The sequence below is a fragment of the Paramisgurnus dabryanus genome, chromosome 6 (genome assembly GCF_030506205.2).
Source record: "Paramisgurnus dabryanus chromosome 6, PD_genome_1.1, whole genome shotgun sequence".
NCBI classification, from domain to species: Eukaryota; Metazoa; Chordata; class Actinopteri; order Cypriniformes; family Cobitidae; genus Paramisgurnus; species Paramisgurnus dabryanus.
In genome coordinates, this window is record NC_133342.1 from 28,086,427 (window position 1) to 28,101,026 (window position 14,600).

A 14,600-nucleotide genomic window follows, 5' to 3' on the forward strand; every position below is an offset into this window, starting at 1 on the left:
ATGCAAGCTCATTTCCTTTTCGCAGTAACAGCCCTGAGCAGAGGTCCCCATTTGCTTCTAGTGAGGAGTTTCTCTTTCAACTCTTGAAAGATTGGAGGGCCATCGTGGTCTTCAGCCTCTGAGCTGATCTCCATCTTCTGCACTACGAGCTTCAGCAGGTTGTGTTGTTTTTCCAAAATCTCTGCTATCTCCTTCAGCCTAAAAAACAACAACATTTGGTCTGAGATTAATGATGGGCTACAGTTATACATTTACATGCATTCGGCGGACACTTTTATTCAAAGAGACTTAAAATGCACTTAGCGACTTAAAAACTACTGTTTGCGCTGCTAAAACAATGTATTAATCACTGACAGGGACACCTTATACAGCCCTGTAGTTTTTGTGAAGCAGTTAACTTTACCTGTATTTTTGTTTGGCTAGCTCCCGTTCGACCGGAGTGCACTGAGGTGTTGTGGGACTAAGACGAGTCCTGACACTCTTCACTTTATTCCCAAAGAAAAACCACTTTTTCTGTTTAAAAACACATTAAGTATTAAGATCATAATGGCTGTACGGCATAACTAAACTACCTTAAGGCACACAGTAACTACCTTTCCTCTGAAGCATCTGTTTGGGAATTCCTTAACGGAGATCTGGTCCACCCTCTTCATAAACCAGTAGGGAAGCCTCTCCTCCAGATTAGTGTGAAGTTCAATCTGTGGAGTAAGAGTGCTTGTGGAGCAATGCTGTTTTTGAGAGAGGAACTATGTACTTCTTAGGACAAAAAATAATAATGGGTACCTGCATTGCAATACGCTTCAAGCAAGCGTTTGTCTGAACCTCCGCGATGTCACCGACAGCCAAACCAATCTAAAGTCAATGGTTTCATAAGTGAGTTTGACATATTGACTCGTACGTTGGGGTTTCATGTCAAATTCCAGTAGGACTTACCAGTAGGTTCATGAGGAGAATGGGTACGAGTAAGACGAACCAAACAAACATTGCCAGCGTCAAGTTCGGGAATGGAAGAGTTCCCTGCAGGAAGGGTTTCAGGAAATTGTCCTGGTAGTTGATTTCTCCTACCATCATGACAAAGGTCTGCATCAGCGAAAGGAACAGCCTACCGAAGTGTCGCTGTAAAAATAAACATACATTTTAAAGCATTATACATATACACATACACATATACATACATATATACCAAATACGTATATATATAAAATGTTAATTTTTATTAATTTATTTTATTAGAAAACAAACAAAAAACGCATAAAATATATTTGAAATGGACTTAATAAGGACCAAATAATGAAGACAAAGCAGTCAATAAAAGATAGGATCAGTATTTTTGGCAACTTCTTGGCAAAGGGTGACTACTTTGAATATAACACTTTTGATTTATTTTAGACACTTACAACATTATTTTATAGATACATTTGTGTTATACAGTTTCGATGAGTATTCATCTAAAATGTGGAAAAATATAAAGAATGACTCTCAGAAAAATAGGTACAAAAGTTCTCACTGGGGTGGTACCTTTTCAAAAAGTACCTTTAAGGTACATATCTGTACCAAAATGGTACATATTAGGACCTTTTCAAAAAGGTCCCGTCCCAGTGACAACTTTTGTACCTTTTTTCTGAGAGTGTAGTGTATTAAGACCCACCTGTTCGATCATCAAGGCATAGAAGGACAAAGCAAATGCCAATATCAAGCAGAAAAACAGCACAATAATGCTCAGCAGTGTTCTGGAGATCTCTCGAAACATTACCACATATATACCAATTCGTTCAAACCTACAAAAATAAAAGATTTTTTTACACTCTGACAGCTTGTGGATTACAAAAATCAAATAAATAACAGATGAATACCGCTGGAGATAAAGGAGGAGATTGATCCAGGAGGCCAAAGCGGCCAGCGCTCCAGCCTGCCAGTTCCAGATCCTCTTTGTGTTCTGCAGAAGCGGCACCACAAACAGCAGGGCGGAGATGGCAGCGGCCCAGTCCATGTAGTTAGACGAGTCTCGCAAATAATTCACTCGCTTTCAAACGTAAGTCTCATTTGGTTAGCTTTATATGGTTATTCACAAAATGTATGTTTAGGGTGGCAAAGTGCATGTTAACAAACCTGATGAACCATTTGCAGGATCTCCTTTCCAACTGCATACAGATTCATAGCGAGAATGAGGAACATGCTTGTTGTTATAAAATATGATTGCTGTGTAAATCAAAGAAAATAATCACCAGTGGCATCAAATGTTTCTACAACATAAACCGGTACTGTATACTTTTCTATGAATTGTTTTGGCTTGGCCACGCATGACCACAATACCTGCTGCAGGGATGTGCAGACCATGTCGACTGATGTCACATTGTGTGCGGTGTTTAATGTGGGCCTCAAGCTCACGATGAGGTATGTTAAGGGAAACACCCCGAGTGCGTACACAGTCATATTAAGGAGATGTGCCTTGATGCCATAAGCATTCCTAAGAAATATTTTAAACTCAAAATCTTGAATTCAGCCTCATTCAGATTTTGAATATAAAAACTTACCATTTCATCTCTAAATATTTCTTGCAGACTGGATGGGTCAGCAAGCTGACACGATTAAAATGTACCATAGCCTGCGGAGAGACAGATTCTCGAAACATGGCCAAATTTCAAAGTGACACGGTATTAATGTATCATATTGGGAAGTACAAACGTTTAGTGCATTGAGAGGTTTGTAGGTGCCGTCTCTTGTCCCACTTTCCTTTTTAAGCTTTTGCAGTGGATGCTGAAGCCACCTGAAATTGTATTCAATCTGTGAATAGAAAAAAATAAACGGTGCAAGAGTTTAAGGAAAATTCACAGGTGGGTACAACAGACGTTATTACGAGGAAACTTACAAAGTAACTGCAGGAGTTTACATCTTCCTCTGCCTCCATTATGCATGTGTCTAGAAGATGCTGCGGACAATATATGCAATGCTCTGTCAGTACCTACATTGTTAAAAATAAAGGTGCTTCATGATGCCATAGGGGCCAGTCACACCAAAAGCGTTTATGGCAGTTGCAGGCGCCTTATTTGAATGATACTCTATGGTCAGGGAGCGTTTGCGCGTTGTTTATGCGCGCTGAGCGCCTTGCGGTTTTGCCGCCGGTCGCAGCACGCGCCTTTGAAGGAGCGCTGAACCGGAGAAGCGCCCGACGTCATTCGCGTCTTTCCATTGTCCAATCGAATGAGGGGAGAGGCGGGCCTTACGTTGTGGTGAGGGAAGTTAACAGTTGCTTTGAAAAACCGAACTCCACTCGCTCACTCTCTCCTGCGTGTTTGTGCACCTCTCACCCTCAAACAAGGTCAGAGCAAGCGCCCTCTTTTTAAAGTTTCTGATAATATAACAGTTAACAGCAAAAGAGCGCTCACGCTTCAATATTTGATTGACAAGACAGTTGACTCAGTGGTTGCCTAGCAATATAAAAAGACGCGTCGCACTGCTCTTTTTTTAAAAAAGGCAGTGCGTCGCACCTTGCGTTTCGAAGCGTTTCAAGCGCGGTTGGTGTGACTGGCCCCATAGGAGAGCCATCACTGGGTGAATGGTTTCATACAAAACCTTTCTGTTTCACAAAGGTTTTTTGTAGTGATTAAAGGTTCCTTAGAATATAAAAAATGGTTCTTCTATGGCATCATTGTAAAGTACCTTAATACCTTTATTTTTAAGAAAATATCAATTTAATTTTGGGGGAACAGTGAAAAAAACCTCACTTTAAAGGATTCTGGAAGAAACTCAATCATGTCCATAACGATGCAGCGTTTTCCTGAATTTGGTTTATATGTTGTCATAGCCTCCTCACACCTGTGTTAAACAAAGCTGAAATAAGTGAAGACACTGTAAAAAGCTGGTAAAATCTAAAAACAGTTAAGCTGACCTATCACTCTCGATCACAGCATCAGTAACCTCTGTCCTCCCGTGATGTACAGCCTCATGCAGGAAAGAAGCATCACTCTTGTTCAGGATAATCTTGGCTCCTCTGTATAACAGCAGTCTTACGGCAGCCACATGTCCTGCCCTGGCTGCCAGATGTAAAGCTGTGTTCTGATAGAAGGATCAATATTCAGACAGTAATATTCAATACAAGATAAAGTTATTTCTTATTGTTTGCATACATCTCTTTATAAACAACTGTCTACACAGTAGAGTCCAAATATCTGAGATCACGCTAAAAGTCTTGGATTCATAACAGAAAACCAGAGGAAAAGTATTTGTGACTTTAAAAACCCAGCTAAAGTAATTTTTTGTGATTACAGTTCCCTTTCAATACGGTTCACTTCGCATTGCGTCAGTTAGCTGACGCTATGGGGGGGGAAACTCCTGTTTACTCCGTGACTGAAGCCTATTGGTTAACGTCTGTACAAAGTACAGACCAATGACGTTTGAACCCGCGCGCGGGAGGAACGCGTCCTTATATAAGCGCGGTTCAATCGTCAGGAGCTCTTTATTTTCTCCTTCAGCGCGAACCTCTCGCTGCTCCGAAGAAAAAGAAGAAGCCTTACCTCGCCGTTGACAAAAGCCCTGCAGCGGAGTCCAGGCCTAGCGTCTTCCCCTGCCGTTTTCCGGCTGAGAACCGAAGATAGCAGAGTCCAGGTCTAGCGTCTTCCCCTGCCGCTTTCCGGCCGAGAACCGAAGATAGCCTTCGCTTGCCGTGGTTCGAGCCCTGTGCAGCGGACACACGCCTGACGAGGTCTCCCCTGCGGCCGCCCGGTAAGATCAATATTTTTAATATAAAGCTATAAGCTAAAAGAGCAGGCGCTGTTGTAATAGCGTCCAGCACAGCGGCTCGGTGAGCCTCTCTGCTATGAATTTCCTCCGAGCGCGTTACCGGTCTGGCACCTCCCACGCCGGGACCGCGCTTATGCTTTGGTTGTCTTATCCAGGTTTCGTGCTCCCCCTGCTGTTCCTCTCTCGCCGGGATGAACACACGGCGAGCCATGAGACTAGATGGATGCATAGACAAGCACACACGGACTAACCCCCCCTGTGTTCTGTCACACCGCAACCGTTCATGCTTACAGAGTCCCTTCGCTCCTCACACATTCAGTGGCGAGATCTCTGGCACATATATTAATCCCCCGAGTGCATCGGGTGATACCGTCACGACGCATGGCTGTTCTGTCTGTGTTGCTGCTCCCCTCTGCCGTTCCTCTCTTGTTGAGATGAACAAGCGGGGAACCGTAGACCTGGATAGATGCATACGACAAGCAAACACGGGCGGTCTGCCCCTGTCTCTGTCATAGCACAGCCACTCGTGCTCCACGCTCGCGGAGTCCCTCGCTCCTTTCCCCACAGTGGTGAGGTCTCTTAACGGCTTAGCTAGCACGCGGTATTACGGCTCGCTGCCTCTAAATGCAGCTGTCCAGTGTTCAACGATTACAGAGCTTCATGCCCCTCCCCTCCTGGAGCGGCGCGATCTCATTCGTCTGCTCGATAGGGCCGATTCGCCGCTATTGGAGCACCAAGAACACTCATTATAAGAGAGCTTCATGCCCCTCCCCTCCTGGAGCGGCACGATCTCATTCGTCTGCTCGATAAGGCGGACACGCCTCTATTGGAGCGCTAAAACACTTATTATAGAGCTTTACTGGCCTGAGCCGATCTCACTTCAGATAGCTCATTTTTCGTCTGCCTGGTAATTTCTCTCTGGTTTAGACGGAATCAGAGGCAGAACGAATTTGTTTATAATATACTGAGGCCCGAATACCTCCCTTTATTCAGTCCCGTCCTATATCAGTGCGCTGAATATTGGTACATTCTTATATATATATACCCGGTTTTTCTGCCCTTTTAATAAACGGCAAAACCGCGGGCCTCGCGGCAGACTTCCTCTCTGCGATGGGTTCAGTCTGACATTAAACTACCTAGACATACTACCCTGCTCCGTGAGCCGTTCGGTCACCGTCACTACTGAGGCTTGTGCACCTGAACGGCTGAGCTCTGGTCTCCGCAGCATAGCTGCATCAACAGAGAACGAAACTGTCTGGGAAAAAGGGGTTATGTCGCGCCTCGGCTGGACTGCCCTGAAATGTTTTCTGTGTGCTGTTTATCCAAACATACTGTGTAATACTGTCGGCTATGCGACCTCACTATAGTGGCGAACGGTATTTAATTCCTCTAAAAAGAGTAATTTCCGTGCTTACTATACTGTGTATTGACACCCACGGTTGTACGGTGTCTCTAAACACTTTATCGCCTTACTGACAAGCAATCAGTAATACGCACACACGGCCCGCTGTCCATAATTCTATCGACGCTAGCCGAAAAAACCCCGGTTTGGCCATATACTGTGTATTGACACCCCACGACTGTACGGTGTCTCTAACACCTTTCTGCCAAATTCGCTCGCAGCCCACCTCAGTTTCTCCGCTACGATGCTGATGGCGCAAACGAGCACGGTCTTACGGCTGTTATTCTCTCTTCCTAGAGGAAGGACAGCCTCAGACTTTTGCATGGCTCCAAGCGTTTGAATCGCGCCCTCTCCGGACGGCCACTCAAAGGCTTACAGCCAAGCGGTTTATGACGTTTTTCGGCCATATAGCTGATTTATATTAGCGGATCCGAAGACGCTCACACCTCCGCTCCAATACTCGGAGATATTAAGGGTAATATCAACCTCAAATGAGCTTGCTACCCGCCACAATAAGTTTCAAAGCTTAAAGCGCGCGCACAGTCAGACGCGCGCGGCATCTCGTTTAAGACGGGCGCACGTACCCCTCTAACGAGCCCCAGAAAGCTGAATATCGTGGCATTGTTCATAAGTCCACTTCAGTTTGACTAAGCAAGGTCCCGCCCCGAGCTGACGGCCGGGAAGCTTGCTTAAGTTACACACTGCTGCATGAAGTGCTGTCATTACGAGCTAGCCCAGCATTTGCTGTGGGTTGAACACGCTTTACGACGGCAATCAGCCTTCGGCGCGTGGAACGCCGTTTGTCTCATATAAATCACCTTGTACTGTGAATACGGTACATTAAGAGGATGATTTAGCACTGCAGCACTCTCGACCGTGTTATTGTGATAATGCGGTCGGGCAATCTACGGTGGTTTCATTATTTACCGAACCAGACTGAGATCTCGCCCCCTGAACAAGCTGACGAGTCATCTCCTTTATAAACTCATTGCATCGCTTTATAAGCTATGTATCAGAGTGATACGCATCTCATGCTTAAACTACCAATATTAACCCATTACGATGGGCGTGCGGAGATGGCATCCGTGGGACACGACCTACATTACGTGCCTTATGACACATTGACACAAGCTGCTAGGACCCCTTTCACGAGGCGTCCTTATGCAAAGTCTGATCCATTCTGTCTAGTGACATTTGAAAGTCAATACCCCCCGCGAATCGTGGGTGGAACACTTTTCTCCTCACTACAGAGGCACGGCGGCTCTCTCCCCTACCTATATCTATGTGGCCGTGGTAACAGCGAACCACGCTTTTACGACCGACCATTCATTTAATTCACAAGCCTGTCATCTCTCAGACGCAGACGGCGGCGGTAACAGCGAACCATGCTTTTACGGCTGGCCATTCACTTTATTCATAAGCCTGTCATTTCTCAGATGCGGACGGTGCCCGAGGCACAGCGCTCTGGAACTGTCCAAGGTCCTGGATGACACATACGTCTGACGTACATCAGACGATCAGCTGTTCATCTGCGTCACAGATCACTCACTAGAGCACCTGTCAATACAGGCTATTTATGGATCGTTGACGTTATCACCTCCCGTGACAATTATGCTCACTTGTCTTAGAGCATGGGCATGGTCTTAGAGGTTTCTCATTTGACAATTGTGACACGGCCGGCTGGTCCCCGCCGTCCACGTTGTCAGTTTACAGCTTCGACATCCCTGCTTCGCACTACTGAGGTTTGTTGCATTAAAGGTGCGCCCATTAGCTCACCTGTATGCACGATATGGTTTTTAATTATATGCGTCCACCGTGCGCTTAGAGAAGCTCACATGTACACGCTATAACATTTTGGTATACAATAAGATGCGCTTGGGAAAGCTCACCTGTATACACAGCTATGTTATGATTTGTGACACATACATTGTTGTTCATCTGTGTACGTTCACGGTGCGTTGGGTGCCCACCGTTACGTTCATCAATCATATTTGTACACATTCACGGCGCGTTCTGTGCACTGATTTATCTATACGCATTCACGGTGCACTGAAGAGTTCACCCGTGTGCGCACAATTTATTATCAGAACACATGACGGCGCGCTCGAGAATCTTGCCGGCCTGTGCATTATAACACTCTGATTCATCTATATGCATTCACGATGTATTCAAGTGTTCACCTGTGCCCGTGCAATTTATAGTCAATACACATTTACGGCGCGCTTGGAAAGCTCACCGATCTGTGCACTATAATACTACCTATATGCATCCCGATGCGCTCGAGGGTGCACCTGGGTTCACACTATTGTGGTATCTGTATAATCCCACGCTACGAACCGTTCTGCCGCATATTATAGTCAGATCGGCCGTTCGTGAGCTTCGCAGATCACTCACTACGTATGTCTGTTGCTAACAGTGGTAATTTAGATGGATCGTTGAAACCATCGCACTGGCTCACGCCCCTCTATGAGCTATGTCCTATATAGAGCCCACTCTCTGCGAGTTTGGCTTCTTCATGAACTTGGTCTACAGGGGTATCTATATCTATATTTGATATCTGCTACGCGGCCGGCTGGTCTTCGCCGTCTACGTTGTCAGATTGTACAGCTTAGACGTCCCTGCCCTACGAGCGCAGGTTCTCTCGGCTCAATCATGCACGCTCATGCGTTTTATGTGTACACCACGGTGCGCTCAGCGAGCTCACCAACGTGACTCTGAATTTACTTATCTCGCACAGCCGCGGCGCGCTCGGTACCTCGCCGTCTTGTGCTATGTTATGTGCCCCCGGTGCGTTTAAAACCCCACCGTGTGCGCGTCAACAATTTATATGGTGCTTACACATTTGCTTTTTAAGCTGTGAATATGCCGGGTATAGGGCCACACGCAGTGTCTCTCCGGTAAGGCACTTCAGTACGTTGTGTATGCACGGCGTGATGGGATTACGTTCCCCCATAGCGTCAGCTAACTGACGCAATGCGAAGTGAACCGTATTGAAAGGGAACGCTTAGGTTACTCACGTAACCCCGGTTCCCTGAAATAACGGGAACGAAGCATTGCGTCTCTTGCCGTGCTACAAACGTCTACGCAGCGAGTGTTATTCGGCTGCGCGCTTCAGTCGAATATAATGAGCTCCTGACGATTGAACCGCGCTTATATAAGGACGCGTTCCTCCCGCGCGCGGGTTCAAACGTCATTGGTCTGTACTTTGTACAGACGTTAACCAATAGGCTTCAGTCACGGAGTAAACAGGAGTTTCCCCCCCATAGCGTCAGCTAACTGACGCAATGCTTCGTTCCCGTTATTTCAGGGAACCGGGGTTACGTGAGTAACCTAAGCGTTTTCTATATACAAGCATAATGCAAAGAACATTCTGTGACCTTGATATCTTTAATATTGACTGAGTAAAGTCATGCCAAAGATTGAAAATCAAACTTTGATGCTCCTAATCTGATTATTACATTATGGATTTTAGCCTGGATTTCACAGACAGGGTCACATTTTAGGACTTTGTGAGGACCAATGTGAATAAGATTCGCTAATAAATAATCAATGTGCAACCAGTGTTGGGTTAATTACAAAAGAAAGTAATTAACTACTAGTTACTGAGTATATCTTCAATCATGTAAATAGATTACTGTATAAATTACTATCTCCAAAAAGTAATAAATACTAATTACTTTCTAAATCCTATTAGTAAATGATACAACAATAGGCTTGAAACAGCTTGAATAAGTAAGGAATAATTGAAGACGGGCCATTGAATTATAAGAAAATAATGCACACCCAAGGTGAATGGGAAGCGTCAACGCTTACGCCCCGTGTGAATGCGCCGTTAGTTCGCCAACGCTTGACGTCACCCATTAAAAGTGAATGGGAAGCGTCAACGCTTACGCCCCGTGTGAATGCGCCATGAGACAGCTTGTGTGCATGTTTTCAAAGTGAACACGACTTTTACAGATTCTGTAATAATAACTGACTAAATTGGGCTATTTTACCCCATCTCCTTCAGTTGTGTCCAGCAGTTTAATGTTAGATGCCAGCAACGTGTCCATGGTCTGTGTGTATCCTTCAGATGCAGCATGATGCAGACACGACCATCCTCTGTAATCACTACACACACACAGTACACAAATCAAATATGCACATTTAGTTGCTTGGTTGCTCAGTTGAGAATCAAGCAGGGCTTTGACTAAACTATTGGCACAAAAGGAACAATAACTTTGTGTAACAGACAACATGCACAGTCTAAAATCTTTATTTCAATACCAGCTAATAAATGGTAGGTAAATTATGAACATTTAGGCTACTGGACCAAAGTAATGTGTAGATATGAAGTGTGCAAAATAATGACCTGTGAAACAACGCCCCCTTGCGGAGAAGAAGTTCGACAACTTTAACATGACCGCCACAAGATGCCAGGTGCAGAGGGGTCAGTCCGTTCTCATCCCCTTCATTCAACAGTCTGGTGTCTGTCATCATCTCCAGAAGCCTGTGGCATGTGTTGATCCTTCCATATCTACACACAAATAAACACCGATTACTAGAAGTATTACGGATCAGTAGCTTTGCCATGTATATTAAGATCAAACTTGCCATTTCTAAATCCTCATATTATCAGTTAACTGACTTACTCAGCTGCAAAATGAAGTGCAGATTTCTTTTGTTTGCATTTTTGATCCAGTGAGACCTCTAATCCCAAGATATTCTTCACACTCTCCGGTATTCCCAGTCTACAGGCATAATGAAGAGGAGTACAGCCCTCCATATCCTCATCATTCAAGAGCTCTCTTACACTCTCATGCTGTGGACAAACCAAAACAACACTGCAGTGAAACTTCATTTTGCATCTACAGTATTTGCATTTGGCAGACATATTTATCCGAAGCAACGTACAAATGAGGGAGCATTCAACATTTTTCAAGAGCCAAATTGAATCTGTGGCCTGCAGGCTGCATACGTCATCAAGCCTGGTTTATTTCAGTTAACTGAGCATTACATTCACAAGTCATAAGCATATTTCAACAATTTACAATAAACTAAAAATAATAGTCAACTTTATAATGGCTAATATTCTGAAATAACGATGACGTATGCAGCCTAGAAATGCGACCTTCGAAGGATGCATCCTTCGGATTGAGATAATGCTTGTCAAGCTGTCAGACTAAATCTATCAGCCTTAAACAGTAGATGGCAGCAATTACTTAATTTTAACATTCCTCAGATAATGCTATGCGATGGAAACCAGTGTATTTTTTACCTGCAGTACCTCTGTGGGCAGATTTTTCAGCCCCCTGGGTTGCAAAATTGCGAGATGCAAGAAATTGCATCCAGATTTATCTTTCTTCGTCAGATCAGCCCCTAAAACACAAACCCGGCCATGTGCTAATTATTATTATTTTTATTATATCATTTTAAATAAGATAAGAGTACGATTTAGGAAATGATCTATTGTGAAAATTATTATTTTTAATGATATTGACATTCATTTAAGCAGTTCACCGTGAGAAATGAGCAGATTAACAGTTCTCCATGCTCCACAACTTGTTGCCAGTAGGAGGGGTGAATTGCCTTTGCAGTCAACAAAGTCAATATCAGCACCCTGAAAGAACAGTACACAGGTTTACAGTGACTGTCATGATGCAATACAGTATCACTTATCAGTCATACCTGTGAAATGAGGTACTCTGAGAGTTCAAAATGATCAAAAATTGCCGCTCTGTAAATAAAAAGGAAACGGTCAGATATACTGGTTTGTTTGCTGTAATTGTTCAGTGAGCAAATGTAAAGCTATTGTACTTGTGTAGAGGTGTCTGGTGGGCTCCATCAGTGATGTTTATAAGTTCACCCACTTTACTGTAAGCCGACAGCATGACTCTAACAGCCTCAACGGCACCCTGGCTGCATGCAAAATGGAGAGCGGTTGACCTATCACACTGTGAAAAAGAGAAATGTGGTGTGACGGAAATATAATTTATTGTTGATTGTCTTGATATTTATATTTATATTGATGTAATGGTTTTTCCTTACCTGCTGCTGATGAATCTTTGCTCCGTATGCAATGCAGAGTTTAATCACTTCAAGATTTCCTCCACGTACAGCCAGGTGCAGTGGACTGCTGCAGGATTTATCCACATAGTTTATATGGGCATCAATGGACATACCAGCTTCTTCCCCTGTAAAATCAAAAGAAAGAGAAATACAAGGTAGGTATGGCACTTGCTTTAGGCTGAAAATACTCGGTAATGTAACATCTCACCTTTCTGAAGAATGACCTCCATTGATTTCTTAGCTCCAAAAAATGCAGCAGAATGAATAGGGAAATGTCCAAGTTTGTTTTGACGACACAGTTTTGCACCATGTGTGTACTAAAGCAGAAAAGATCAAATAACTTTGCAGTTATAATATATAATAATACTTTACAATGAGTCTAATGCCTAATGCATTGATTTTAATGCAGCATATCACAGTATAATTAACAATAAAAATAATATATATTTTATCTTCATATTTTTCTTTTTCATTAATCATATCTATTTCACATCCAGTAACCACATAGAATATTTATATTAATACCAGCAATAATAATAATAATAACAGCAATTATAATAACAGTAATAATAATATTAACTGTTTTACTTCTTTAAAATAAAATAATGTATGTTACTGGTGTGCTCAAAGTGCCCTTTAAGTTTGCAAAAATAATATGTTTTATTAAGAATCAAGGGAATATTTATTGGTGTTATATGGTAATCCAGCATCATCTTACCAAAATGCTTAGAGCCACATGGTTATTCAAACAAGCAGCTAATATAAGAGGCGTGTTTCCCAGGTCCCCTTCCAGGTTCACATCGGTTTGTTCATGCAGGACGAGTTGCTTTGTGGATACAAAACAATTATTTATTTATTTTATTGAGAGGGTAAGTGCAAATGTTTCTTAAAATAATGATCCCAACCTACAATAAGTCGATAAAGACCTAAGGACTCACTTCTACCAGGGCATTATTGCCTAGGCTGACAGCTAGATGTAGCGGTGACTGGTGGCTGTTATTGAGGATGTTCGGATCGGCTCCCAGGTTCAGCAATACAGAGCAGCTCCGTGCCTGGTCCCTCTGTACAGCCCAGTGCAATGGAGTATTGCCGTCCTCGTCCCTGATATTCATCTCTGCAGGATCAAACATTCACATCTGTATATTTCTAGCGTTCTATCATTTTCTACTTTATTTATTTCGTTCTTACACTTTTCTTTCTAGCTTGGCTGCTTTCAGTCACACGTCATATAACAGATTGAATATATAAATGTATGGCAGACCTAACCTGATTCACATTCTGCATTACTTTTCTTTCTTAGCTGATCTAGATGACAGCAACAAATATCAAAACTGTCATCACCTTGTTGTCCGGTGATCTGCACAATAAGTTTGATGGTGCAAAAATGTCCCCTGGATGCAGCATAGTGTAGTGGGCTGGCACCGCTAGGGTCACGTATGTCCAGGTACCTGGCGTGCTTCTCCAGAGCATCCGTGTTTCCTTGCAAAGCCCACTAAAACAAAAAACAACAGGATCCAGTCATTTCATAAAACAAGTACATGCAAGCAACGAAACTACGTACTGAGACTAATCCATATAATAATATATACATATAATCCATATAATAATTAATGTATTAATAATTAAATAAATAATTAATAATAGTATTAATAATTTAAAAAGCATATATATGCACACATATGTATCCACTGTAATGTAAAAAATTTTGCACATACAGAGTCTGCGATAGTGTTGATATTTAAGAGACATTAAAACTGTATTGCACATGCGACACACACTGATACACAGTAATACAGACCGGAAAAACGATAATGATAATACAATTTCTGAACTAAGATAAAAAGTCAGACAAACTTTAAACAAGTTAGTTCAGAGTTGCAGAATACCTCAAATACATTTGTGTGTATATGGCTGTTGTCATCCCCATCCATAACACTGTCAAAGGACTGTCTGGACTTGTTGACGAGTGTCATTTCTGTCATTTCGTTTTTTTAAGTCATCCTGCAACACAAAAACATTGTATGTCTTATGTTATCTTCCTTAAATAGCACTGAACATTTGAATGGCTTCCAAATGCAAGTTTTAAACAAGACAATAGTTATTTAAAGAAAGAGATCAAAGCATCAAAGATATTTTAAAAGAAGAGAGAATAAAATCAGATGTTTGATCCATTCTTACCCATTCAGTATCTCCTCTGTATTGGCTTAATGTGTGGCTTTTTTGCTATTAGTGAGTGGGTTTTTATAGTGTGGAGAGATGTGTCTTTAGGTTATCAGATTACATTGTTTCACTGAGAAAGAGAAACGATGGGAGGGGGGGTTTGGCCATAAACATAAAATTTTCTATTGTTCTGATGTAACTAGCTGGCTTTCCTCCATCTAATGACACTTACAGTCCACTTAGAATTGAA

At 42.8% G+C, this 14,600-nt stretch overlaps 1 protein-coding gene across 1 annotated transcript; it reads right to left on the reverse strand.

Moving 5' to 3' along the window:
- Positions 1 to 8: 8 nt before the first annotated feature.
- On the reverse strand, positions 9 to 14,172 carry trpa1a (transient receptor potential cation channel, subfamily A, member 1a). Its single transcript, XM_065276317.1, has 27 exons — positions 14,077 to 14,172; positions 13,532 to 13,682; positions 13,129 to 13,304; positions 12,909 to 13,016; positions 12,399 to 12,507; positions 12,170 to 12,315; positions 11,939 to 12,075; positions 11,810 to 11,858; positions 11,642 to 11,741; positions 11,400 to 11,500; positions 10,774 to 10,943; positions 10,494 to 10,658; positions 10,138 to 10,252; positions 3,890 to 4,056; positions 3,726 to 3,816; positions 2,870 to 2,929; positions 2,686 to 2,784; positions 2,535 to 2,605; positions 2,314 to 2,467; positions 2,110 to 2,199; positions 1,854 to 2,023; positions 1,649 to 1,778; positions 934 to 1,116; positions 784 to 852; positions 594 to 698; positions 404 to 513; positions 9 to 198 (listed from the first exon to the last, which is right to left on the reverse strand). Exons 1-27 carry the CDS (start codon positions 14,170 to 14,172, stop codon positions 9 to 11), a joined length of 3,312 nt encoding a protein of 1,103 aa, XP_065132389.1.
- Positions 14,173 to 14,600: the final 428 nt, after the last annotated feature.